Source organism: Rissa tridactyla, chromosome 15 (assembly GCF_028500815.1).
Source record: "Rissa tridactyla isolate bRisTri1 chromosome 15, bRisTri1.patW.cur.20221130, whole genome shotgun sequence".
In the NCBI taxonomy this organism is placed as follows: domain Eukaryota; kingdom Metazoa; phylum Chordata; class Aves; order Charadriiformes; family Laridae; genus Rissa; species Rissa tridactyla.
Window position 1 is genome coordinate 12,404,893 of NC_071480.1, and position 27,482 is coordinate 12,432,374.

General features: G+C 69.3%; 1 protein-coding gene across 1 annotated transcript; it reads left to right on the forward strand.

The window, feature by feature from the left end:
* Positions 1-223: 223 nt before the first annotated feature.
* BAHCC1 (BAH domain and coiled-coil containing 1) lies at positions 224-26,868 on the forward strand. Its single transcript, XM_054221295.1, is given in 30 exon segments — positions 224-334; positions 2,032-2,349; positions 10,405-10,584; positions 11,690-11,812; positions 12,261-12,549; positions 12,551-13,118; positions 13,120-13,502; positions 13,504-13,979; positions 14,062-14,167; positions 14,269-14,477; positions 14,603-14,761; positions 15,348-15,541; positions 15,924-16,281; positions 16,363-17,106; positions 18,266-18,450; positions 18,578-18,714; positions 18,933-19,034; positions 19,968-20,082; positions 20,167-20,410; positions 20,878-21,042; positions 21,164-21,489; positions 21,942-22,049; positions 22,143-22,405; positions 22,503-22,578; positions 22,660-22,768; positions 22,854-22,976; positions 23,062-23,235; positions 23,773-24,920; positions 26,261-26,497; positions 26,578-26,868. Coding segments are annotated over 30 exon segments (7,929 nt in total). The 5' UTR covers positions 224-231; the 3' UTR covers positions 26,785-26,868.
* Positions 26,869-27,482: the final 614 nt, after the last annotated feature.

The following is a 27,482-nucleotide window of genomic DNA, read 5'->3' on the forward strand; positions in this document are numbered from 1 at the left end:
CAGGAAGGGGGCGCGGGGCACGCGCTTATTAGCATGCGGGGCGCGTCGCGCCCGGCGGAGTGCGCGCGGCGTGAACGGGGAGGCGCGGCGGGGTCCCCCCCCCACCCCCCCCCCCCCTCCCTCCTCCGGTTCTTCCCCCCCCCCCCTTCTCCAACCCCCCCCCCCCCCCCCCTCCCTACACCCCCCCCCCCCCCCCCCTCCGGTTCCCTTTGCTGCAGGAGCAGCCGGTGCATGGGCAGTGCACGGGCACCGGCAGGAGCACGCTGCGCACCCCGGGCAGGGCCGCCCCGCGCCCCCGGGACCGCGCTCGCCCCGCGCCTGGAACGCCCCTCCGGTAAGTCAACTGCGATGGTAACGGGGGGGATTTTTTTTTTTTTTCGGGGTGGCGGTGGCGGTTGTTGTTGTTGTTGTTGTTTGGGGGTTTATTTTAATTTATATTATTTTTTTGTTGTTGGCGCTTTTTTATTATGTTTTTATTATTTTTTTTGTCGCCTTAATTTTTTTTTTTTTGCACAATTCTTTACGCGTTGATTTTTATTTCTGCCTGTTTGGGTTTTTTTTTTGCGTTAAAATATTTTTGGCGTTAATTTTTTTTTCCGCTAAAATTTTTTTTTGTGTTCATTTTTTTGACTTTTTATTTTTTTAATGCGCTAAAATATTTTTTTTTGCGCTAATTTTTATTTTTTGCGCTAAAATATTTTGGGGGGACACTGATTATTTTTTTTTTTACATTCGTATTTTTGTTTTTGCGTTAAAAACCTTCGTGTTAAAATAAAATCCCTGCCTTTAAATTTTTGTGCGTTAAAATATTATTATTTTATTTTTTTCCGCGTCGAATCGCTTCTGCATTAAAATTTTTCGCGTTGAATTTTTTCTTTAATTTATTCCTTTTTGCCTTAAATTATTTCCTCTTCATTTTTTTCGCGTTAATTTTTTTAATTGCCTTTTTTTACATCGCTTTTCTTCCATTTTAATAAAAAACCCACATTGTTTTGGTTTGTTTTTTTTTTTTTAAATGATTATTATTTTTCGGCTGTGCGCGTATTCCTTCTCCCGGGTCTGCCCTCCGCCGCTCCGCCGCCCCCCGGGACAATACGGCCGCGCTCGCTCCGCCGCGGCCCCGCTTCCCCGCAGCCCCGGGGGATGGGGGGGTCCCGTCGCCCCCCGCCCTCCCCGGCCGCGCTCGCCGCTCCGCGCCCCTTTGTTCGCCGCGGCCCGGCCCCGGTCGCCGCCGTTTCCCCGCCGGGATCGGGCCCGCCGGCCCCGCCGCTGCCGAGAACAATGCCCCGGCGGGCCCGGCGCACCGGGCGGCCTCCGCGCCGCTTCGGGCGGGCTCCGGCGGACGGGAGCCGGCACCGGGGCCGAGCACCGGCGGGGTCGGCACCGGGGCGAGCGGCGGCCGGGGCGGGGAAGGCGGCGGGGAGAGGAGGGTCGGTGCGCCGGGGGAGAGCGGGGAGGGGAAGCGCCGCGCACCGGGGAGACAACGGGAGACGGAGGCCGGGGAGGGCGCGGGGAAAGCGGGGCCCGAGCACCGGGAAATACGGTCCGTGCAGCCGTGGGCGGGAAATCGGAGTGAATCGGAGCCCGAGCGCCCGGGGAAATGCGGGCCTGGGGACCGGGCCCGGGCGGCGGAGGAAGGACGAGCGCTGCGGCGGGGAAGCGGGGCCTGAGCTCCGGGGGAGCGGGACGGGGAGGCCGGGGCTGCGCTCCGGGAGCACCGGGAAAACGGGTGGGGGGGAGGGGGTGGACAAGGACGGGACACGTCGTGCATTGGGGGTACCGGGGAAACTGGGGACTGCGAACCGGGGATACTGGGGAAATGGAGGGGGGGCCTGTTCTCCTGGGATGGCGGGGAAACCGAGCACGAGCGGTACCGGGAAACCGGGCACCGTGCACGGGGGATACCGGAGAAAAAGGGGGCTGGGAACTAAGGGGGCTGGGGAGGGGGGGGGGGCCGTGCATGAGGACTGGGGGGGCCGCCCCCCCCCGCCCGGCCGCGCTCTCACGCTCTCCGTTCTCTCCCGTCCGCAGGAGCGGAGGATGAACCGGGAGCCCCGGCGCGGAGCGCGGCCCGCCGCCCCCCAGCCCGGCCCGCCGCGGCGCTGAGGATCGCCGCCTCCCCCGCGCCCAGCAGCCGCCGCGGGGTCCCGCCGCGCCCCGGGCCGGTGGGTGTCCCCCCCCCTCCCGGTATGGAGGGCCGTGACTTCGCCCCCCCGCCACCGCGGCTGCTGCCGGAGCGGGGCGGCCCGGGGCAGCGGCACGGCGCGGGGCGCGGGGCCGTGCAGCCCCCCGGACACTTCCAGCCCACCAAGTACTTCCCCGCGCCCATCACCATGGCCACGCACACAGGTCAGAGGGGCGGCGGAGGGGGGGGGCTGGGGGGGGGGCTGCGGGGCACCGGGGGCTCGGTGTGGCACGGAGGGCTCGGCGCGGCACGGAGGGCTCGGCGTCCCCTTTGTGCTGATCCCGCTGTCACCGCGCCCGGTGGGTTTTGGGGGTGGGTGCGCGGGAGGGGGCTCACGCACACATATGGGGGGGGGCATTTCCCCGCTCTGCCGGTGCACGACCCCCCCCCGGTCTGGCCCGGCGCGATCCCGGTGCTTGAACAAGGAAGCGATTTTTGGGCGAACAAGGCGGCCGTTATGCGCGGGGCCGGTGCGGCGGCGGCGGCAGCGGCAGGCGAGCCCCGGCGCGGCGTTGAGTACCGGGGTGCAATGATGGGGTTCACAGCGCGGGCGGCCGCCTCGGCAGCCGGGGACGGACAAAGCGCGGCCAACCGTACCGTCACCGGCATGGGGCTCACCGGATCCAGCCGCCCCACCGTCGCACGCCGCCCGCGCGGCTTTGTCTGCGGCAGCGTGCGGGGTGAAAGCGGGGTGCAGGGTGCCTAAGGCGGGGTGCGCAGCACGGGTGGGGGACTTCGGGGTGCAGGTTTGCTGCCGCCAAGCTCTGGGGTGGAGGCGAAGCGGGAGCGGGGCCGGATCCGGTGCTGCCGGCGGCCCCCTGCTTCCCGCCGGCGGTTTTCTCGCCGCGGCACGGCGGCAGCGCCGGTTATTGTCGCCGCCTTGATGAGCTGTGAATACTAATAAAATTATATCTGCTTTAATGGGATTACAATTAGTGCGTGGATTAGGGCGGGGGGCACGGCCGGGCCGGCGCGGGGGGGTTGGCGGCGGGGGGCACCGGGGGGTGCCGGGGAGGCGGCGCCGGATCGGGCCCGCGGCCGGGGCGGTTTCGCTTTGTGCCGGCGAACCCCACGCTGCAACCGGGCCCCCCCCGGGACCACCGCCGGGCTGGGGGGGGCCACCCTGGCCTCCCCCCGGCTTTGGGGAACGTGGGGCCCCGATGGGGTTCAGGGACCAGGGTGGGGGACCGGGGTGGGGGCTCAGCCCCTCTCCGGCTCAGGGTGGCTGGGGTGGGGATCCCCGGGGGACACCGGCGCTGGGGTGCCGCTGGCTTCCCTCTGGCTTCTCGGCGTGGCGATGTCCCCACGACAGCGGCGGCAGGACCCTCGCACCCACCAGGGCCTGGGCGACACATGGGAGCCCAAATGCAACGGAGGTTGTTAAAATAACATGGATCAGGCTAAAAATACCCCGGCAGAAACTCGCCTTAAAAAAAAAAAAAAAAAAAAAAAAAAAGAGAAGCCAAACCCAACAACAGAAAGAGCTAAAAATATTCCCGGCTTTGGCAGGGCCGGCACAGCCGGAGCCGATCCCGGCGAGCCGCGCTCAGAGGCTCCCGCGCCTACGGGAACGTTGCTCGAGCGAATAAAAATGATAATTCCGTGCCCAGTGCGGAGACGGGGCCAGCGGGAGGGGGGGGTCCCTGGGCCTGACACCCCGGCGTCCCCCCCCCCCCCCGTCATGGCCGTGCCACGGGGCCGGGAGCCGTGGCAGCGCGCGGAGCGGTAATTAACGCTGATGATTGATAATTACCCCACCCAGCAAATAAAGCCAGCCCGCGGTTTGCCGGGCGGCCGCGGCGGTGGCAGTGCGGCACGCGGCAGCCCCGGGGTACCGCACCGGCCAGGGGGGCTTCGGCCACGCTCCCCCAAATGGCTCCCGGCCGGACTACACCTCCCAGGAGCCTTTGCCGAGTGCCGGGGGCCGGAGGCCGCCCTGGGAAGGGGAGATAAAAACTGTTTAGCTTGATTTTATTAAAGCCATAATTCAGGGCTGCGCAGTTATTGCAAACAAATGCTTCGGTTTGCGTCTGGTTTTGGCACCGGGACCATGCAAATGACGGCGCGAGACGGCGCTGGGGGCCGGAGCGCGGGGAGCCGTGGCCCTGCTTGGGGCTGGGGGCTCGGTAGTGGGGGGGGACACGACGGGGACCCCCGGAGGTGCTGGGAGCCCAGCCCCGGGCCGGGGTGCAGCCCCCGCGCCCCCGTGGCGGTGCTGCCAGGGACACAGCCTGGCTGGGGGCCGTGGTCCCACCGCCCCCGGCACACCCGTGCCAAACCCCGTGCCGAGTGGGGCCGGGGGTCCCAATGCCCCTACTGCGGGCTTTGGCAGAGGCTTGGCCGAGCCCATGCTTTACGCCGGGGCCTCAATTTTTGCCCTTCTGACGTTTTTATGGACTAATATATAGTTGAGATCGCGGCGGGCTGTTTGTCACCGCGGCGGAGCCCTCGGTGCGTGGCAATGTGTAACCATGATGGGGGTCTCGCACCAGCGCCGGGCTTTGCCAGGAGCACCGGTGCCGGTGTGCAGCTTGACCCCAGTGGGAGTGCTTTGCGAACTGGTGCTGGTTTGGATCCTGGAGCCGGTTTGGATCCTGGAGCCAGTTTGGGTCCTGAAGCCGATTTGGATCCTGGTTCCAGTTTGGATCCTGGTGCCGTTTTGGATCCCGGTGCCGGTTTGCAGCCTGGCCCTGGCACTTTACACGCTGGTGGTGGTTGGTGTCGTGGTGCGGGTGCTTTGCAGCCTGGCTGTGGCAGTGCCGGCATGCATCCCAGCACGGTGTGCATCCCAGCGCGGTGTGCATCCCGGCACGGTGTGCATCCCGGCACTGGGTGTGCGTGCTGGTGGCCGGTGCAGTGAGCCGGCGGCGTGGCGCTGGTGGCTGGCTGGGCTCCCGCAGCTGTCCCCCTCCCTGGATTAAGTTTCAGGCCGGGCTGAGGCCGGCGCTGCGCGGTGCCCCAGCGTGGCTGGGGGGGAGTGGATGGCGGGGGGCAGGTGGGGACGGTGGCCCCCGGCCAGGGTGGTGACACGGGGCCGGGTGCCAGCGCTGCAGCCGCTCCGCATCGCAGCTTCCTCATGAATGAGGGAGGACGGGGTCTGAGCAGGGGCTGGGAGGCCGCGGCACAGCACCGGCACGGCTCCAGGACGGCTGTGGCGCGGGGGCTCCCCGTTCCCCTCCCTCGGCACCGCGTGCCAGCCCGGCCACACCGCTGCATGCGCCGCATTTTAAAAAGTAGGTGTCAAAGTTAAAACAGATTTTGAGATTAACTCGTCTGCTCCTCGTTAGCCACGCTTGTGCCGGGGTGGGACACACGCACGTGTGTCCGGCAGGGAGCGCAGGATGCGGAGAACCCCCGATCCCGTGGAATTACCCTGGAGTGGTTTCGTCTGTTGGTTAGCAATTAGCTGGATCCGTGCGGAGACGCCGCTGCGTGCTGGGGCCCGGGGGGACCAGCAGCCCGAAGCGGCCGCGCGGCACAACCAGCAGCTGCCGCGAGTCCCGGTCACCGCCGGAAAACGTGGTGATGGCCAAAAGTGCGGGGGGTCTCAGCCTTTGCCGGGTCTCAGCACCTGGCCTTTGCCTCCTGTCCCCGCACCCCTGGGGCAGTCTGACGCTGGGGGGGTCCCATGCTGGGGGGGCTGGGGACCGTGCCGCCGGCAGTGCCGCCACCACGTTCCGTAGGCCCAGCAGCGCATGCACGGTGAGCTCAGGGCTGATGCCCTGATGCCCTGAGCTGGCACTGGGGGTGCAGCCGGGCTCCACGGAGCGTTTGGGTGCCCCCTTGGGCAACCCCGGCTCCTGGGGACCCCCCAGCCCAGAGTGTCCCCGTCCCCGCCCCGAGCCGGTTCCTCTCCGGGTGCTGATGGCAGCTATAGGCAACAGCCGAGCGGGGAGTTACGGCGGAAAATAAAAATAGCAGGATTTGGCGATTTGGTGACTCTGCAGAGATTCACACGGGCTGCGCTCCCCCCGAGGTCTCCCCCCCTCTCCGCCCTGGCAGTAAATAAACACTCACCCAATAATCTCATTCTTGGAGTTCTTCTTTATCCGCTCCGTAAAACAAAACAGATGGGCACAGTGCGGCCCTGCCTGTCCCTCCCCGGCCTCCTGCCCCCCTGCCTGCCCCCCAGCATCCCCCTGGGGCAGAATCCCACCCCGCTGGGTGCTGGGGTCCCCCAGCCCTGAGGTGGGGAGGGGGGGGAGAAGCGCAGACCTTGCAGACCCCCTGGGGTTTCTCCCTCCTGCTCCCTGCACGGGCAGCCCCTTTGCACAGGGTTGCATGTGATGCAGGGTCACCATGGGCCACGAGTTTTGGAGGGTTCCCTGGGGGGGTCCACATGCTTGACCTCCGTAGGACACCAGGCCCCCATGGGGCTGTGTGGGGTGGGACACCGGGACCCCCCCGGGCCCTCCCTGGCTTCCCCGCCGTCCCAGACCATGCTGGGCCTACGGCTGCTCCCAAAATGGCCTCTGGGCTGTGCATGCCGCGTGCGTCCGGCGTGCAAGTCGTGCATCGAGCGTGCAAGTCGCCGAGCCGCGCGCGCACCAGCCGTGCGAGCAGTGCTGCGTGCGCCGAGTGTGCGCCGAGTGTGCGCCAAGCACGCGCTGAGCGTGCACCACGCCGCGAGCACCGTCCCGTCCCATCCCGGCGAAGGGCGTGCAAGCCGCGTGCATCGGCCACGCCAGCAGGGTGCAAGCAGCGTGCGCCGAGCGGTGTGCGCAGCGCCCGCGGCCCCGGCGAGCGTGCGGCAGCGCGCAGCCCCTCGGCAGCCCTGGCCGCCCCCTTCCCTCCGCCGAAAGCCGACAGCTTGCGAGTGGCACTTAGCGCGGAGCGACTGCCGTGTGATTACCCATCGGATAACGTTTTAATTGTACTTCTGGCACTCTGTCAAGCTAATTTGAACTGCATTTCAATATTACAGCATTTATTTAGTGCCATAACAATATGGATTAATCTTAAATTATAACACCGAGGAAATTATATTACGCTTATTTCCTATTTGCCAAATATTTAAAGGGGCTGGGTGGGTTGCGAAGCGCATGGAGGGGGCTGGGGGCTGCATCCTACCCCCTGCCTGGGTCAGGGACTGGGGGTGGCACCTCCGCGGGGTGCCCGGTCGTGGGGACGCGGTGCGGGAGGGTCCCTGCCAGCTCCCGATGTCTCTGCGCGCGGCCCTGGCCCCGCTAGGAATGTTCCAGCCCCGAAATAGCCGAAGGAGTAACCCAACCCCGCGCCCCGCGCACGTCCCCCCCGCCGCTGCGGGGACGTGGGGGACCGTCACCTCACCCGGGTGTGTCCGAGGGGCTGTGACTCCCCCACCTCCCTCCTCGAAACGGAGCCCCTAAATACCGGGGTGTAGCCATGCACCTGCACTGGGGGGGCTCAGGGGGTGCAGCCCCCACCTTCCCAGAGCCGTGTCCTGGACGGGGGGGCCGGGGACCCCCTCCCTTTCCCGGCATTGCCTCCTTGGGGATCCCGTTGCCGGCTCCTGGCCCAGAAACCTGCCAGGCCGGAGCAGCCGTGGCCGGAGTGACCCCCCCTCGGGGCCACGGCCCCCCCACGCCTGCCCTGGCCCCGCTTGCTGGCGGGGGAAACTTTCCATCTTCCCAGCACATCTGTGCCGCGCTCAGCGCGGGGGCGAAGAGTGGCTTGGGGCTGGGGGGGGGGCACCCCTCGCTGCCCCCACGCCGGTCTCCCCAGTGTCCACCTCTGCACCCCCAACACTGTTGTGCTGAGACCTGGCATGATCATCACACGTGTGACCCACTGTGGATTTGGGCCAGCCTCCCCCCCACACACCCCCTGCGGTTGTCGGTGATTTCCCTCTTAATTAACCCTTTCCTCCAGCTGCCGCCTCCCTCCAGCCCCAGTTGGGGGGGTCCTGGGCACTGCCAGCCCCAAACCCGCGTTGTGGGGTGGCCGTGGCCAGCGCAGTTTCTGTGTGGCCGTGCTGGAGCTGCTGGAGTTTCTGGTGTGGGTGCGAGGTGCAGAGCCCCCAAAAAGCAGTTCGGGGGGGCCGTTGCCAGGACCAGCCTTTCCTCCCCGCTGGCTCCCGGTGCTGGGGATTTTCTCGCCAGCGGAGCCCGAGCCGGGAGCGGTGCCGACGGGGCTGACTCACGGTGCCGGCCGCGGGGAGCCCGGCCAGGGAGTTCCCGGGCTGACGCTGCCGGGGGGACTGCTGGGGGGGCCAGGGTGGGACCCCCTGCCCATCTGCCCTGTGCTGGCAGCCGGCCCCACGGCACTGCCCCCACCCCAGTGCAGGGCTCCTGCGGCACTGCCTGCTCACCCGTGAGATGAGTTATGCACGGTCTCGGCAACCCTTCCCTGTCCTCACCGGCACCGCAGCCGGGGAGGGGGGAGCGCCGGGGTCTGCTCCCTGACTGTGCACTGTGCCATGCCGAGCCGTGCCATGCCATGCCGAGCCGTGGCAGCGCGGGACAGGGTGCGAGCGTGCGAGGGGCCGGGGTGAGCGTGCGGGCGGGCGTGCGAGGCGGGTGGGAACGGGGCAGGCGGCCGCGGGGCCAGCGTGCGCCGGGGGATCCGTCTGTGCCAGTGGGTGTGAGTCAGCGGGTGGGAGGTGTGGGGAGCGCGGCCGCGGCCCCGCCAGCTCCGCCGGGACACCCCGCGCCAGCCCGGCCCCGCCGCCATCGGCGAGAGGGGGGCGGTTATTTTTTTACAGCCTGTTTCACAGCTTCCAGAAAAGGCTCGTTCTGGAAACCTCGGCTTCCTGCCCGGCACAGCCGCCCGGCACGCTGCCGGCTCCACACCCCGCGGCGGGGTCCCCCAGCACAGCCGGGGCTGGGGGCACGCCGGGGCGGCTGCCCACGGGCACGACTCCCCCCGGGATGTGGAGCTGCGGTGCTGCGGGCGGCGGGACGTCCCCAGCCATTGCGGTGTGTGCCAGCGCAGGGGGGGGTAGCGTCCGGCCCCGGTGCCGGTTCCCAGGGCCGCGGGCAGGGAGCGGCCGTGCCCCCGGCCCACGCAGCCCCTGCCCGGCCGGCGCAGGAAGGAGCGAGCTGCCTGAAACCACATCCCCGACACTCATCCCAGAGGCATCCCGGAGGGATTAGCCGGGGAGCGTGGGCCGGCTTAGAGAGCAAAGCATCGCTTCCTGCCCCGGCCGGGCGGCCGGCCAGCCCGGGCTCCTCCGCACCGAGCCGTGCCGTGCTGAGCCGTGCCGTGCCGGCCGCAGCCCCGCCAGCCCACGTCGGCACACACATGGACGCAGGGCCACGCGGCGAGGGGTGGACGGTGCTTTCCCACCCCCCCGCCAGCTCCCGCCCGGCCGCTGGCCACCGGCTCCGATGTTTCCACCATGATCTCACGGCTCGGCCGGGGTGGGGAGCACTGGCCTGGGTGTCCCCAGGGGCTGCTGGTCCCCCCCCCCCCGCCCCGTCAGGCTGCGGAGGAGGCCACTGGGGTCAGGGTGGGGGCTGCCCCCTGCCCTACGCTTCCCATGTCTTCCCCGCACGCCTGCCCCTCCCTGCACACGCATGTGCACACGGATGTGCTCACACATGCCTACACATATGGATCTGCCCCCCCCCCGCGGTGTCATGGAGCTGCCGCCCTGGTGACAGGCGGCGGTCCCTGTGTCCCCAACCTTCCTGCCACCGCCTCCTGGGCACTGGCAGGGCTCCGGCTGCTGCGGCTGGCAGCTGCCTGTGCTGGCAGGGGGGTGGCCCAGCTCATCCTGGCACGGCACGGCACAGCCCGGGCTGCGGGGAGGTCGGGCTCGTCCTGGCACCGGGGGCAGCCGCTGTCCCGCAGCGGGTCACAGCTGCCGCTGGAGCCGGGGGAGAGCAGCAGTGTGGGGAGGCACATGCGAGTGCAAAACCTCCCGTGTGCTGGCGCGCGTGTGTGCCCAGGGCATGCACGGGGGTCGGGGCAGGGCAGCGGTGCCCCTTGCACGGCTCTGCTGCGCCTTGCACGTCCCCGTGCGTGTGCGAGCCCCGTGGGGCTGAGAGGACGTGGGGGGCGTGCATGGACGCGGGGTGTGATCGCACGAGGGTCATGCGTGCTCACGGGGCGTGCAGACGCGAGAGGCGTGTGTGCTCGAGGGCTGTGCGTGCACAAGCAGGGTGCGTACACGAGGGATGCACACACGCTGTATGGGCTGTGCACGAGCGTGTATGCGCACAAGCGAGCGTGGCGGGGTGGGCGTGCGAGCGGGGGGCACGGGCAGCCCTCCCTGACTCTCTCCTCTCCCACCGCAGCCGGCAGCGGCCTGATGGGGAACGCGCCCGCTTCTTCCTTCATGGGGAGCTTCCTGAGCAGCAGCCTGGGCTCGGGGGCACCCAGCCACCCCGCCGGCCCCACCGCCTCCCCCCCGGAGCCGGCTTTCCGCGGGCCCCACTCCGGCACCTCCCAGATCTGGTTCTCGCACTCCCACGAAGGTGAGCGGACGCCGGGGCAGGGACGGGTGGGCAGGGTGTCCCTGCGGGGTGTCCCTGCGGGGTGTCCCTTCGGGGTGGCCGGGAAGCAGCCAGGGCTCTGCCCGGTGCCGGTGGGTGACATCCAGCCAGCGCCCACGCGGACGGGGTTCAGACCTCCCAGGCGCAGGCACACGGGGTGGTCGTGGCAGCCGGCCGGCACGGGCACGCGGTTGGCAGGCAGTGAGTGAGCTTCGGGGTGGCGGCGGCAGGGGCACAGCCGGCAGCGTGCCCCACAGACCCCCCTGGGCGTCCACGGGGACCAGGCTCAGCCCCCCGCAATCGTGGGTTCAGGGTGGGCCGGAGGGGCTGGTACCAGGCTGCAGATCCGCACCCCGTGCCAGGAGCCGGGCTGAGGCCAGTCCAGCTCGTGTCACTGGTGATGATGAACCAGGGGCTGCGCTCCCCTCCTGCAGCAGGGACCCCCGTGCTGGGGCCGGCTGCAGCATGGCGAGCAGCTCCGGTTAAAGCGACACCCCGCACGGTGGGGAGCGGGGGTTCTCCACAGCCCGGCACCCCGTGGCACCCCACGGCACGCCAGCGTCCCCGTCCCCACCTGAGCGGCCAGAGCGAGGGCCGACAGAGTTAAGGAGCGGGGCGGTGGTATTGGCGCGAGGCCCTGGCAGCCGGCCCAGCTGGTAGTTTGACCGGCTGCCAGTTGGCTCCCGGCGTGCCGGGGCCTGCGCTGCGTGCCGGGGGGGTGCGGAGGGAGGGGGGGGAGGACGGGACTCGGCAGCGCACGCGGCTCCGGCAGCACAACGCCCGCCGTTGATGGACAGCCCACCCGAGCGTGCTGGCTAACAAGCCTGCAAGGGCCGTGTTGAGCTGCCATGATACGGCCACTGCTGCCACGAGTCTGTGGGGTCTCAGCCCAGCGGCAGCTCCCAGGGCGGGAGGGGGGGTCCCTGGCCTGGAGGGGATTACAGGCTCCAGCAAAGCATTTATAGCCGGAGCGGTGTGTGTCCCGGCTGCTGCGGTGCGGTGTGTGCCGTGGCATGGTGTGGGGATGCTGCGGGGGGCTGTGTGCCTGCAAGCGCACCCCGGCCCCCCCTGACCACCGTGCCCACAGCCCCGGGGTATCCCCGCTTCTCTGGGAGTCTGGCCTCCACCTTCCTGCCCATGAGCCACCTGGACCACCACGGCAACAGCAACGTCCTCTATGGCCAGCATCGCTTCTACGAGAGCCAGAAAGGCAGGTACCAGGGTCCCAGCACAGCACCGCGGTGCCGCCGCAACGCCACAGCCTCCGGGGCTGGTCAGGGTCCCCCACGGGGGGCACGTGTCCCCAGCCAGGCATGGTGCGGGGGCTCAGCACCTGTCCCCGGTGCCAGTGCCCGCTGTTGGGGCGGGGGGAGCAAACACCAGGTCCCCGGGGAGGAGCGGGGCCGGCGGGCAAAAGGTGGTGGGCACCCAGCCCAGCCACGGCTGCCGCTCTCGCTTTTCACAATATTTTGGCGGGCACTTAATAGGGAACATTGTTTGGGTGGGAAATGGAGCTAATTAGGCCATGCCTTCCCCTGCGCTCCTCCCCTCGTTAGCAGGGAGCCGGCGCTGGCACGGCCGCAGCCCCGGGTGCCCGGACCCCCACCGTTGTTCGGCGAGGGGGCCGTGGGAGGCTCACCCGTCGCCCTCCCCTCCAGATAACTTCTACCTGCGCAACCTGCCTGCCCAGCCCGCCCTGCTCCCCACCGGCCACGGCTTCCCTGGCATCGCCCGCGCCGCCCCCGGGCCCCCTGCCAGCTCCTGCAGCCGGGAGCGGGAGGCCGGACCCCTACCCAAGACCCCCAAGGACTACGACCGCTTCCTGGTGGGCAAGGAGAAGGTGGGCAAGGGGGACCCCAAGGAGCGGCCACCTGAAGAGGACCCCAAGGAGCGGCACAAGGCGGTGCTGCCGGTGCCGCCGGAGGGGCACTGCAAAGAGGGGCTGCCCCCCCCGGGGGGCCGGCGACGGCCGCCCCAAGCACCTCGCCTCCTGCCTGCTGGGTGCCAAGGGGCTGGAGGGCGATGGCGGCCGCGCCGTGCTGCCCAGCTGCGCCGGCAGCGCCCTGCCCCGCGCTGGCCGCTGCAGCGCCAAGGAGCCGTGCCGGGGCGAGCGGGAGCCAGTGGCCCCCGAGGTGCCCCCCCAGCCTTACGGCGAGTGCGTGGAGCGGCGGCAGATGCTGCACCACGCCGTTTCCTACGCCGTGCCCGCCGCACCGGCCCCGCTTGGCCCCGCCGCCGGCTCCTTCCCCTGCCTGCAGCTGCACGCCGGCCCGGAGGTGCTGTGCCCGCTGCCGGAGCCGGCCGGCCGGGAGCTGAAGCTGAGTGGGGCCACGCTGGTGCCCTCGGTGGGACACCTGACGGACAAGAGCCGCTCCTTCCAGGTGACGGCGGAGGCTGGCGGGCTGGAGCGTGCCGACAGCAAGGAGCGGCACGCCGAGGTGGGGGCCGAGCCCCCGGCCGCGTACGGCGGCCCCTTCCACCACCCGCTGAAGGCGGAGGGCCCGGCAGAGCGGCGGCTGGAGTGGGGGGGGTCCCGGCGCCCGGCTGAAGGGGCTGGAGTACCTGGGTGGGGGGACGGCTGAGGGTCCCCCCTTTGCCGGACGGGGCCCGGCACCCAAGGGTGCTCTGGAGAAGGGCTACTTCGAGGTGCCGCCGGCGCCCGACTGCTCCCGTGCCGCCCGCCCCGACCCGCTGGGCGTCCGGGTCGGCCCCTCCTGCTGCACTTTAGAGAAGGGACCCCCCAAGGAAAACCCCCCCGGGCCGGCTCCCCAGAAGGTGGCACGGATCCGGCACCAGCAGCACCCCGAGGCGGAGGCGGCCGGCGCCGAGGGCAAGCGCAAGCCCCTGGAGCTGAGCGCCCTGGGCTACGGCGGGCCCCCCCTGCCCCCCTGGGGTGTGCAGGGCCAGGCCCCCCCCCCTGGCCGTGGCGGAGGAGCGGAAGGGGCCCTACCTGGACCCCTTCGGCACGAGTCTGCAGCAGGCTGCGTTGATGACTCAGGGCTCAGTGCTGGGCCAGGAGGTGCCGGCCGCCCCGGACGAGGTCTCGGCCATGAAGAACCTGCTGAAATACAGCAACCAGGCACTGCTGGGGGGGCAGAAGGGCCCCCCTTTTGTGGGGCTGGGGGGCGTCAAGGGCAGCTGCGCCCACCAGGATGCCAAGTTCCCCCCGGCAAAGGGGCAGCCGGATCTGGAGCGGCCAGACTGCGCCCGCGGCCGGGAACACGACGCGATGGCCACCGGCGAGGGCGAGGTGCGGCAGCCGCCCGTCGGGATCGCCGTGGCCGTGGCGCGACAGAAGGACACGCTGGGGCGCCCCGAGCCCTCTTACGGCGGCGGTGGCTCCGGGCGGCAGGGTCGGGTGGCCGCCGGCATCAAAGGTAGGGCCTGGGGAGGGGGCCAGGGGGGTGGTGGGGGGTCCGGTGGTGCCACACTGATGCCACTGTCCCATCCCTGGCACAGCGGGCACCGCGCGGCCCATGCACCTCATCGACCTGGAGGCAGAGGAGGAGCGGGGCCGGCTCTGCGAGGAGCGCCTGGGGCTGCCGGGGCGAGAGCTCCTTCTCCAGTAAGTGTGGGGATGGGGAGGGCCGGGGTGTCCCTGCCAGCTGGGGCTGGTCCCCATGGTGCCACCCTGCCCCACGCCCCATGTCCCCTCTCTTCCCGCAGGGACAACAAGGATCTGGTGGAGTTCGCCCGGATGCACCCCTCGGGGGGGTGTCCTGGGGAGCTGACCCCCCACCTGATGATCGCCGGGGGCTCCTCACTGCCAGCGGGGCAGCTCGGGGGGGACCCCGCCGCCCATGCCCACCCTGCGCACACGCACTGGCTGCCCCGCACCCGCAGCCCCTCCATCTGGATGGGGGGACACTCCTACGGTCAGTGCCGCTGGCAAATGGCGGGGGGGCTGTGGGAGTGGGGATGGCTGGGTGCAGACCCCCGCGGTAGTGGGGTGCTGCCCCCCCCCCATCCCCAGCGCTGACGGCTCCCCCCGGCCCCGCAGGCATCGGCCACCCCGCGCTGCACCAGAACCTGCCGCCCGCCTTCCCCGCCTCCATGCCCAGCACCATGCAGCCCGTCTTCCCCCTCTCCCAGGACCCCCCCGCCCAGCTCGTCATCCTGCCCACCGAGCCCCCCGCCCATGGCACCCCCCACACGCTGGGTGAGGCTGGGACGGGGGATGGCCGTGGGCACCCCCACCTTCTTCTGGGGGGTCCTGGGGGCACTGCTGCGGGGTTTGGGGCTGGGGGTGCTGGTGGGGAGGAGGTGGGGTCCCTGTGGGTGATTTTGCGGGTGCAGGGGGGGGGAGATGGGGGACCTGGTGGGTGCTGCTGTGCGATTGGGGGTGCAGGGGAGGGTGATGGGTCCCTGTGGGTGGTGCTGGGGGTGTAGGGTGGGAGATGAGGGCCCTGGGGCTGCTCCTGGGGGTGCGGGGTGGGAGACAAGTCCTTTTGAGTGCTGCTCTGGAATTAGGTGTGCAGGGGTGGGAGACTGGGCTCTGTGGGTGCTACTGTGGGATTGGGGTGCAGGGGTGGGAGAGGGGGACCCTCTGGGTGCTTTTGGGGGTGCAGGCATGGGAGACGGGGGTCCCTGTAGCTGCTGGGGGTGCAGGGGTGGGAGGTGGGACCCTGGGGGTGCAGGGGTGGGAGATGGGGTCCCTGCGGGCACTGCCAGGGTTACGGTGGCACTGCTGGGGTCTGCGGGGTGACCCCGAGGCGGGTCCCTGGTTGACCCCCCACCGCCGGCAGCCGACGTGATGGACCAGGCATCACTGTGGCCCCCGATGTACCCGGGCCGGGGTCCCAGCGCCCACCTGCAGCACACGGGGCAGCTGCCCGTCTACTCGCGCTCCCAGTTCCTGCGGCAGCAGGAGCTCTACGCCCTGCAGCAGCAGCAGCGGGCGGCCCAGGCCCTCGAGATCCAGCGCCAGGCGCATGTCCAGGTGCCCGTGGGGCTGGGGGCGGTGGTGGGGGGCGAGGGGGGGCTGGGTGCGGGGCTGTGGGATGGGATGTGGGGTTGGTTTGCGGGATACGGGACTGGTTTGAGGTTGGGGTGTAGTGTGGGGATATGGGGCTGGGGTGGGAGACGTGGGGCTGGCGTGGGAGATGCTGCAGTGTGAGACGTGGGGCAGGGCAGGGGGATGCAGGGCAGGGTGGGGGGGCTGGGACCAGGTGGCAGGGCAGGGGCTGGGCTGTGGGATGCTGGGCAGGGCTCCGGGATGCTGGGCAAGAGTGTGGGATGCAGGGCTGGGCTGCGGGGCAGGGTTGTAGGGTGCTGGGCGGGGATGTGGGGCTGGTGTGTGCCAATCTCCGTGTCCCCCGCAGCGGAAGCCGGAGGAGCAGCCCCTGGAGCTGGAGGATGGGGGTCCCGAGAAGACCCTCAAACCCTCCCACAAAGCAGTTGCCTTAAACCCCCCCGCCAAGAGCCTGTCCTCGGCGGCCCCTGGACCCCCCAAGCTGTCCCCTTGCTGCCACTCTCCGGCCCTGCGGCACCCGGCCAAGTGCCCCGTGGCCCTCCCTGCGGCCCCCTGCACTTTACCCGTCTGCCCCACCGCCAGCTCCGCCGTGGCCCCTCGCTCTCCAGCCGACAGCCCCCTGCCCGTCCAGAGCAAAGGCAGCGAGGGCGAGGACAAGCGCGGAGAGGGACAGCCGCCCCGCGACTACCCCAAGTCCCTGGAGCCAGGTAGGACCAGGGCGGCGAGGAAGAGGAGGGTGGCTGCGGTGCTGGGGGGGTCCCTGTTGAGCATCGCCTGCTTCCCTGCAGACCTGCCCCCCGGGTACAGCTACCCCGCTGCCGGCATGGGCTTCTCCGAGGCGCACTCCGCCGAGCCAGCCGACCCCGACACTATGCACGCCAGCTCGCCGCCGGCCGAGCCTGAGCAGTCACGGACCTTCAGCCCCGCTGCAGAGGTGCTGCGGGAGCCAGGCCCCCCGCGGGAGCCGCCGGCAGGGGGGACGATGACCGAGGGTCCCGGGGTGCTGCTGCACCGTCATCACCTCCTCCTTGCCCCGGGACCCCTCTGCGGGGAGCGGGGGCCAGCCCCAGTTTCGGGGACCAGCGAGGAGCGGGTGCCGGTGCCCTTCGGGGTGTGCCGGGAGGTGGCTCAGGGAGCGCCGGAGCAGAGCCCGCCGGAGCAGCAGCACCCGGTGCCCGCGGTGGGGGCCTCCCCGCTGCCCCCTGCCACCGAGGAGGAGGAGGAAGAGGAGGAGGAGGAGGAGGAGGAGGAGGAGGAGGAAGGCGACAGCGAAGGCTCAGAGCCAGAGGGCAGCTGTGACGAGGAGGATGGTGATGGCCCCGGTGGGCAGCAGGGCTGCCCAGGCGGGCTGGAGGTGCTGATCGCCGCCGGCATCGACCTGGGGGAGCTGCCAGCACTGGGGTCCCCCGGGGAGCCCCCCCCGGCCCCCCCCTCACCCGTCCCCCACGCCTCAGGGATCCCCGGCATCGCGCTGCTCAGTGAGCTCGCCGAACTGGAGCTGCGCCAGCGCCGCTGCGACCTGGCTCTGGAAGGTGAGTGTCCTCTTGGTGTCCCCCCCTTTGCCCCCCAACACCCTGTCCTCCCAGCGCTCCCCACCCTGCCGTGCCCTCTGCCTGCCGGTGCCTCCTGTCCCACGGTTCTGTGCCCTGGTGCCCCCAGCCTTCGGTGCTGCCTGCCCGAGGCGGGGAGGGGGGGTCGTGCAGTGGGTCTGCGGGGGGGTCTGTGGCTCTGTGCAGGGCATGCAGCAGGGCAGCCATGCAGTGCGTACGCGGTGGGGGGGCTTGTGCAGGGCGTGCAGGAGCAGGGCTGCTCTTGCAGGACCTGTGTGCACGCCAGCGGTGCCTGGAGGGGGGGCTGTGCGTGTATTTTTTGGTGCTGGGGGCTGCATGCGCATCTGCATGGCGGGGGGCTGAGCCTGCACTTGCAGCGCTGGGCTGCACGCGCGTCGGCAGTGCAGGGGGCTGCATGCATGCATGCATGCGGCGCGGGCGCGAGCAGGCTGCGTGCGGTGCGGTGCTCGGCAGCCGGGGCCCTGCTCGCAGCCCGGGGCCGTCTCCGGGGCTCTGCTCCAGCGCTGGCTCCAGGCAGGCGCCGGGATTCCCTCCCAGCTCGGCTTCCCCAGGGAATCCCGGGGGCCCCGGCGGGGATGGCCGCCGTCCTGCTGCTGGCACGTCCCCAGCGCTGCGGCGGGCGCGTGACGGCGGGGCCCCGCGTGCTCGGTGCTGCCGGTGGCCGTGACGCTGTGGGGTGTGGGGGGGGCCATGGGGCCCCGCTACCCGCTGCAGATGGGGTGCGTCACCGCGTCCCTCCCAGCCCCGGCCTTGGCTCCACTCGCTGATGAGTTCATCGCTGGCCACCGCTGACGCCTGTCCCCCCCCGCAGCCCCACGGCCGCCTGGGGACACTGGCCGTGCCATGCACGCAGCGCCCTGTGCACTGTCCCCGTGCCCACCACCCCCCCTTTCGTGACCCCACGGCCACCCCGGGGCACCCCGCTCATACATGGTACCCCACAGCATGTCCCCGTGCCCCACGGCACCCCCTGCCCCACAGACACCCCTCCAACAGCCGGTCCTGGTGCCACCGTGGCGTGCACACACGTGCACGGGCTGTTGCACGAGAGTATGCATGTGGTGGTGCGGGGGTCCTGGGCACCTCCCGCGCCAGCCCCGTTGACCTCCCATCCCGGCAGGGGAGGACGAGGACCTGCTGGCCTTCAACCTGCAGAACCTGGCCACGGTGGCGGCCGCCTGGTCACTGGTAGAGGCAGCCAGCCGGGAGGGCAGCCCCCCTGCGCTCAGCCCTCTGCCCACCTCCCCGCCGCCCCGCGCCCGTGTCCCCCGCCGCAAGTACACCTGGACGCCCAAAACCAAGGCCGTGAGTGTCTCCTTGCGTGCGGCGGGGGCAGGAGGTGGGATGAGTTGTGCCTGGTCTCAGCCCAGGGGCTGAGGCTGCCGGCGCTGCGAGCTGCCCACCCACCCATCCCCCCCCCCCCGTCCCTCAGGTTTGCCCCTTGAAGGCGGCCATCGAGCAGCTCAACACGCAGGAGGTGGAGGTGCGGATGCGGCTGGCCGAGCTCCAGCGCCGCTACAAGGAGAAGCAGCGGGAGCTGGTGAAGCTGCAGAGGCGGCATGACCACGAGTACGTCCCCGTCCCCGTCGGGTCCTGAGGCTGGGGGCTGGGCGGGGGAGGCAGCCCATGGGAAGCGGGGAGGCCGGGGAGGGAGCGCCTGCCGCTGAGCAGGAGTGGCGGTCGCCGGTGTGATGAGTTTGGGGCCGTCCTCAGCCTGGCTCGGTGGAGGGGCACTGCCTGCGGCGGCTGCATAGCTCAGGGTGCCCCCGGTCTTGCCGCGGCTGCAGGCGTGACGAGAGCTCCCGGAGCCCGGCGCGACGTGGCCCGGGGCGGCCGAGGAAGCGCAAGCACTCCAGCACGCTGGGCAGGGCCGAGAGCCGCAAGGTCAAGTGAGTGACCGGCGCCGCGTGCCCTCCTTGTCCCCGGGGATGGGCCACCAGCCCTGCTGCCGGGGGGTCCGGCCGTCTCGCCGCGGGGGTGGCAGTGCTCCGGGACCCCCCATCGCATCACCCCCCCCCATCAGCAGCAGCCACGTTTCGGGGGGGTCCGGCCGCTTGCTCCGGCGCGCTCCTGCTCTCGAGTCACTTGTGGTGTTGGGGCGGGGGGGGCTCGGCTGGGCGGCAGCACCGTGTGTCCCCCCCCTGCCGGCCGTGGGAGCAGCGTTGCATAAAAGCCTCTTTATCTGCGCCGTATAAAGCCATTGGTCACGCTGCAGCGGCGTTCATCGCTGCCGGCGCTTTATTATTACCCATTAGCCGCCCGGCGCAGCCGTTTCCCCACTCCCGGGCCCTGTATAATTGTCCTTCTCTGCTACAAATTGCCTCTCCCGACAGGCCCATTTGCATAAATCCTCCGAGCGAGTCCAAACACGCTCGGAGCGCGTGTGCGCGCGCGGCCCCCAGCCCCCCCGCTCGGTAATAACAGTTAAATCTGCGCTAAATGGTTCCTTCAATTAAGACGGAGGGGAAGGGGAAAAAAAAAAAAAAAAATTAATCTCTAGGTTTTATGTCACAAAACATTAGTGAGCGAGTGAAGGTTATGGCGGGGGGGAGAAAAAGGGGGGAAGCCAGCGGCTGGTGGTGACCAAGGGGCGCAGGATGCGGCCGGGGGTGCGGGATCCATTCAGGGGGTACAGGATCCGGCCAGGGATGCAGGATCCTGACAGGGATGTAAGATCCAGACAGGGATGCAGGGTCCGGACAGGGATGCAGGATCCAGACAGGGATGTAAGATCCGGCCAGGGATGCAGGATCCTGCCAGGGGATGCAGGATCCATCCCGGGGGTCCGGTGGGAGCCATGCCCACGCCGTGCTCCCCTCTAGGGCAGTGAAGACCAGCCTGTCCCTGCTGTGCGCCGAGCTGCGGGGGGACCCCGAGCCCAAGAAGAAGAGGAGCAAACTGGCCGAGGCAGCGTTCGGCAGCCTCAAGGGCTCCCCGGTGAGTCTGGATCCGCCGCCGGTGAAAGCCACCCCGGGACCAGGGGGGTCCCGACCCCCTCCTGAGCCTCCCTGTGCCCCCCAGGAGAAGGTGCGGTGCAAGAAGAGCAGCTCGCAAGGCAAGCTGGCCTGCAAGGTGGCTCACAAGGTTTCGCAGCTGAAGCAGAAGGTGAAGAGCAAAGGGCTGCCCGCCGGCATCAGCCCCTTCCGCCGGAAAGACCCCAACCCCGGCGGCCGCATCCAGAAAAAGCTGTCCCGGCCCAAGAGCTCCAAGGCCACCAAGTACCAACCGCAAGACCCCGACCCCCGCCAGCCGGCGGGCTTCAAAGGCAAGACTGGCATGGGGCTGGGGGTGCAGGGTCTGGCGTGGGGATGGGGGTTCGGAGCCTGGCACGGGAATGGAGGTGTGGGGTCTGGCATAGGGCTGCGGGTGTGGGATCTGGCATGCGGATAGGGGTGCAGAGCCTGGCATGGGGCTGGGGGTGCAGGGTCTGGCATGGGACTGGGGGTTCAGAGCCTGGCGTGGGGCTGGGGGTGCGGGGTTCAGCACAGGGCTGGGGGTGCAGGGTCCAGCACGGGGCTGGGGGTGCAAAGAGTGTGCTGGGGGGCCAGGACAGGAGGGTGCATCCAGCGGCAGGTGTTGGGGGAGTGCTTTGTGCCAGGGGATCCCCCAGGGCTGGGAGCAGCCCCAGTTCCCCCCATGCTTTGTGGGAAGCAGCTTCTCCCCAGGCACGAGGGGTGCAAGGGCCACCCCTGGGTCTGTGGGGTCCCTCATCGCTGCCACCTCCTCTTGCAGATGAGCACGACGAGGACACGGACAGCGAGGATGGTGACGACGAGCCGGGCTTGTCCCTGCTGCCCTCGGTGCCCGTGTCCGTGCTCGGACCCTCCCCGTCCTCCGTGGTGAAAATGGAGGCCAACGAAAAGGCGAAGAAGAAGAAGGAAAGGCAGGGACTGCTAGGTAACGGGATCACCCCGCAGGGATGCCGGGGGCACACAGGGGCCGGGGACCCCCCGAATGCACATGCTGGGGCCGTGTGGGCACCCACGGGGTGCCCTGAGCCCTGTCACCCCTCCCGCAGGGCCGTGCCGCCTTGGCAGCCCCGAGGGCGAGGTGAAGATCAAGCGGCGGCCGGTGAAGCCGGGGACTGGCAAACTGGAGAAGGTGCCGGCGCGGCGGAAGGCAGGCAGCTGCGAGGAGGGCGGCAAGAAGAAGCTGAAGGCCAAGCCTAAGGAGAGCCTCCGGTCACCCGCCCCCAGCGGCTCCAGCGCCTCGGCCCCCGCCAGCAGCCTCTTCACCGGCACCGACCCCCGGCACTTCGGGCCAAGGGACGAGGGGGCTCGGCTGGCCAGCGAGAGGCTGAAGAAGGCCACGCGCAAGAGCAAGGTGCTGCAGTCGGCCCTGAGGGTGAGCGCGGGGGGCAGAGGATGGGGGGCACCCATGGACCCCCCATGGACCACCCATGGGGATGGGGGTTCAGGTGGGACCATGGGGTGCAGGGGGATGGGTGCAGGGGCTGGGGGTGCTGGGGTGGTTGGGGTGCACCAGTGGGACCGTGGGGATGGGGGCTCAGACGGGACCGTGGGGCGCAGAGTGATGGGTGCAGGGGCTGCGGGTGCTGCTGGAGCTGGGGGGCACCGACGGGAGCATGGGGTGCAGGGGGATGGGTGCAGGTTTTGCACAGGCTGGTGCCATTGTGGGGCAACAGCGCCTGGGCTGGGGGTGCTGAGGTGGTTGGGGCGCTGATGGGCCCATGAGGTGCAGGGGCCGGGGTGGTTGGGAGGCACTGGTGGGTCCCATAGGGCTGGGGTCGCTGTGGGGGGGGGCCGTCTGCCAGCTCTCAGCCCCCCTTCCCACAGCGGAAGAACGGGGCGCTCTCACTGGCCCTCTCCCCCCGGAGCGCCAAGACCATCCTGAGCAAGGGCAAGAAGCTGGCCAAGGTGAAGAGCAAAGTGGCCGCCAAGCAGGTGAGAGGCGGGGGCCGGATCCTTACCCTGGCATGGACCCCCCCCCCTCCTCCCCATGTGCCCCCCACCCACCCTGTGCTCCCCCTCCCGCAGTGCAAGGGCCGGGCGGTCAGCAAGCTGCTGGAGAGCTTCACCGTGGAGGACGACTTCGACTTCGACGACAACAGCAGCTTCTCGGAGGAGGAGGAGGAGGGGACCTGCCTGGCGGGGGGGGCGCGGGGGGGACGCCGCTCCCCCCTGCCCCACGCCTGCGCCATCCAGAAGGAGGATCTGCGGGACGGGCTGCACATCCTCATCCCCAAGGAGGACAGCCTGCTCTACGCCGGCAGCGTCCGCACCATCCAGCCCCCTGACATGTGAGTGGGGGCCAGGGTGGGGGTCCCTGCCGCTTGCCGGGGGGGATGCTGGGGCGGCCGGTGGGCGCTGAGCACCCCCTCTGTGCCCCCTCCCCAGATACAGCATCATCATCGAGGGCGAGCGGGGGAACCGGCAGCGCATCTACTCGCAGGAGCAGCTGCTGCAGGAGGCGGTGAGCGGGGCGGGGGGGGCCGGGGCGGGGGTCCCGGTGGGCAGCACGCCCCGCAGAGCCCAGCACGTCGCTTCCTCGCAGGTCCTCGACGTCCGGCCCCAGTCGCGACGCAGCCTCCCGCCGGGCACCCGCGTCTGCGCCTACTGGAGCCAGAAATCCCGCTGCCTCTACCCGGGGAACGTGGTGCGAGGTGAGGGGGGACGAGGGGGCGGCTGGCGGGGCAGGGGGATGTCGGGGACCCCCGCCCCATCCCGACAGCTCTCCTGGTGCTGCAGGCTCCTCCAGCGACGAGGAGGAGGATGACCCCGAGGCGGTGATGGTGGAGTTTGATGACGGGGACACAGGGCACATCGCCGTCTCCAACATCCGCCTGCTGCCCCCCGACTTTAAGATCCAGTGTGAGTGGGCTGGGGGGGGCGCCGCGGGCAGGGGACGGGTCGGGGGGGCAGCAGGGCTGGCCCTGACCCCACGCTTTGCCCGCAGGCACCGAGCCGTCCCCGGCGCTGCTGGTCTCCACCTCCTGCCGGCGAACAAAGCGGTCCTGCAGTGACGTGCCCCCCCCCAGCGAGCTGCCCCCCAGCCTCTGCCCCGATCGCCACGATGGCCCTGAGCCCCCCAAGAACTCGGGCAAGAAGGCGGCCGGCAAGGAGAAAAGCGGTATGGGGTGGGGGGGGTGCTGCCAGCCATGGACCACCTTCCCTTGGGGTGCCCAAGGGAGGCAGCACCAGCAGCACTGGTGTGAGGGGTGGGGGATGCAGGGAAGGGCGCTGGGATGCAGGGGAGGATGCTGGGATGCAGGCAGGGGAGGGGATAGAGGAAGGATGCAAGGATGCAGGCATGGGAAAGGGATGGTGGGACACAGGGAAGCGGGCAGGGGAGGGGATGCGGGGAAGGGTGCTGGGATGCAGGGAAGGGTGCTGGGATAAAAGCGTGGGGGAGGATCAGAGGCAGGGATGCAGGCAGGGAGAGGGATGCAGGGAAAGATGGGGTGCAGGGGGTTGGGAGCGGGGTACTTCAGGATGCAGGGAAAGCTGCGGGTCTGGGGATGGAGGAAGGGGGTGGTGCAGGGGGAATGGAGCTCAGGCTGCAGGGAAAGATGTGCAGCGACGGGGGTAAATCCCGGAGCATCCCTCCCTCCATCTGTCCGTCCTCCCTCGTGGCCACCAGCCCCTCCTGACACCCGTCTCCCTCCAGGCAAGGCTGCGGAGGTGCTGTCGGGCGGCAAAGCGCCGGTTCTGGGCGACCCCTTCCTGGGCCGGCGCGGCGGGCCGCTGCTGAGCTGGTCGGCGGTGGCGCAGACGAAGCGGAAGGCGGCCGGCAAGGGCACGGCCGTGCTGCAGAACCTCTTCCAGGTCAACGGCAGCGCCAAGAAGCTGCGGGCCAAAGAGGCCATCTTCCCCGTGCACCACCACCACCACCACCTCGCCGCCCCCGTCTTCGGCAACGGCTTCGGGGCCGACTCCTTCAGCCGCATCGCCAGCTCCTACGCCTCCTTCGGGGCCGGGGCTGGGCTGGTGCTGCCGGCTGCCCAGAAACTCCTGCGCTCCAAGAAGGCCGAGCGGCTGGAGGCAGAAATGGGCAAAAGCAGCCGGCGAAAGGCAGGCAGTGAGTACCTGGTCAAGCTGGACCACGAAGGGGTGACGTCCCCCAAGAACAAGAACTGCAAGGCCCTGCTGCTGGCTGAGAAGGACTTTGGGGCCAAGCTGGAGCGGCCACTGGCCAGCCACGGCTATGCCCATGCGGCGCTGGCTGGCAAGGATAGGAAGGGGCGGGCGCCCGTGCACCAGCTGCCCGTGGGGCTGGCGCTGCGGAAATACTCGGGCCAAGCCGAGTTCACCCTGAACTGCGACAGCGACTGCCACAGCTCCTACTCGGACATGGACGAGGACGAGGAGGCGGGCGAGCTGGGCGCCGACGTGCCCTCGCGCTTTATGACCCGCCTCTCGGTTTCCTCCTCTTCCTCGGGCTCTTCCACCTCCTCGAGCTCCGGCTCCATCTCCACCTCCAGCCTCTGCTCCTCCGACAACGAGGATTCCTCCTACAGCTCCGAGGATGAGGACTCCGCGCTGCTGCTCCAGACCTGCCTCTCCCACCCGGTGCCGGCGTTGCTGGCGCAGCCGGAGGCCCTGCGTTCCAAGGGCGGCGCGCCCCAGCGCTGCTTCCTCACCAAGGCCGCCGCCGCCGGCCCCAAGGCCAAGCTCAAGCGCAAGGAGGCCCTCAGCTTCTCCAAAGCCAAAGAGTTCTCCCGGAGGCAACGCCTGCCCTCGGTGGAAAACCGGCCAAAGATCTCCGCCTTCCTGCCCGCGCGCCAGCTCTGGAGGTGGTCGGGGAACCCCACGCAGGTACGGCCACGGGCACCCGCCGCTCAGCACGGCCTGGGGGAAGGAGCGGGCATGGGTGGAGGGGTGTGGGTGCATGGCAGGGGGCAGGGGGGCAGGGTGCATAGGTGCGGGTGCATGAGCATGTGGTAGGGTGCGTGGGTACAGGTATATGGCAGGGTGCACGGGTGCGTAGGGGCGGGGGCATGGGAGCATAGCAGGATGCCTGGGTGCAGGGTGCATGGTAGGACGCATGGGTGCAGGTGTGTGGGCATATGGCAGGGTGCGTGGTGCATGGGACGGGGTGCAGGGTGCATAGGTGCGGGTTCACGGGCATATGGTAGGTTGCAGGCATGCAGGCGTCTGGGTGTATGGCAGAGTGCATAGGTGCAAGGCGCATGGGGTGGGGTGCATGGGTGCATAGGTGTGGGTGCGTAGCAGGATGTATGGGTGCAGGGCGCGTGGCAGGAGGCAGGGGTGCAAGCGTATGGGCATATGGCAGGGTGCATAGGTGCAGGTGCGTGGGACGGGGTGCAGGGCGCATAGGTGCAGGTGTGCGGGCACACAGCGGGCTGCATGGGTGCAGGTGGATGGGCGTATGGCAGAGTGCATGGGTGTAGGTGCACGGATGCAGGTGAGCGGGCGCAGAGCAGGATGCATGGGTGCATGGCAGGATGCATGGGTGCAAGTGTATGGGTGCATGGCAGGAGGCAGGGGTGCAAGGGTATACAGCAGGGTGCAGGGTGCATGGGACAGGGTGTATGGGTGCCTGGCAGGGTGCCTGTGTGCACAGGGCAAGGTGCGTGGGCGTGGGGGCATGGGGCATGGGTGCAGGTGTATGGGTGCATGGCAGGGTGCATGGGGCAGAGCGCATGGGTGCATGGTAAGGTGCCTGTGCATGCAGCAGGGTGCATGGGGAGGGGTGCATGGGTGCACGCAAGGTGTCTGTGAGCATAGGGCAGGGTGCACGGGTGCAGGTGTATAGGTGGGTGCGTGCATGCAGGTGCATGGGGCAGAGTGCCGCGGTGTGTGTGTGTGTGTGTGTGTGGCAGCATGCCTGTGTCCCGGGGCAGGGTGCATGGGGTGGGTGCAAGGCAGGGTGCCCGTGTGCATGGGACGGGGGCCGTGAGTGCATGGTAGGGTGCATGGGTGCAGCAGGGTGTCGGGAACAGGGCAGGGTGCATGGCAGGGTGCCCAGTGCAGGTGACACCGGCTGTGGCACTCGGGTGCCCAGGGCAGGGTGCCTGCAGGGTGCCCGGGGCTGGATGGGTGCTGTGGGGGAGCTTTCCCCGGGTGCCCAGGGGCTCTCGGGGATTTGAGGTCCATGCGCCGTCCCTGACCGCCCGCCGTTCCTCTCCCCGCAGCGGCGGGGCATGAAGGGCAAGGCGCGGAAGCTGTTCTACAAGGCCATCGTGCGGGGCAAGGAGACGCTGCGCATCGGGGACTGCGCCGTCTTCCTCTCGGCCGGGCGGCCCAACCTGCCCTACATCGGCCGCATCGAGAGCATGTGGGAGTCCTGGGGCAGCAACATGGTGGTCAAGGTCAAGTGGTTCTACCACCCCGAGGAGACCAAGCTGGGCAAGCGGCAGAGCGACGGCAAGGTGAGGGGTGGGATGGGACCGAGGGGGTGGCACGCCGGTGTAGGGGCGACCGACCGGTGACGCCATGTTGTCCCTTGCAGAACGCCCTGTACCAGTCGTGCCACGAGGACGAGAACGACGTGCAGACCATCTCCCACAAGTGCCAGGTGGTGGGACGGGAACACTACGAGCAGATGACCCGCAGCAAGAAGTACCAGGACCGGCAGGACCTCTACTACCTGGCGGGCACCTACGACCCCACCACGGGCCGGCTGGTGACCGCCGACGGGGTGCCCATCCTCTGCTGACCCCCCGTGCCCACCCCGGGCGTGGGGAGGGGGACGGGGACCGGCTCCTTCCCGGTGATTATGCAAAGCCCGGGGTGGCCGGGGCGGGGGGGGTGGGGGACACAGAAGCGGGGGCAGCGCGGGGGGCGCGGGGAGGGGAGGGGGGGGGGGTGGGGGGGGGCTCCCCTACAAGCCATACTTTCCCTAGTACCTCTGACTGTTTGCCAGCAGGTAAAGCAGAAATCAGGTGTGTTGTTCTATTTATTTTGCGTGTAAATATTGTATTTCTTCCGGGAAGTTTTATGGAAAACAGACAAACCGACAAAAAAAAAAAAAACAAAAAAAACCCAAACAAAATACAAACAAAAAAAAATCCACAACAAAAAAAAGAAAACCACCAACAAAAAATATTAATAATAATATGGGGCGGGGAGGGGTGGGGGGGGGGGGGCGAAGGGGGGGGGGTCGCGTTTCCGTTTCAGTGCACTGTTTCCCCCAGCCTGGCTGGGACGAGGACAGCGGGGGAGCTCTGTATATAGGGGGGTCGCGGCGGCAGGGCAGGGGGGCTCGGGCCCCGGCGCGGCTCGGGCATGGTGGCAGGGGGCTGTCGGGGCGGCTCTCCTGGTCCCCCCCCGCCACGGCCCCCCACCCCGCTCCGGGGGTCCCAGTGCAATAGCGGGGTGGCCGCGGTGCCGGCGGACGCTGGCCCGTCCCGCCGA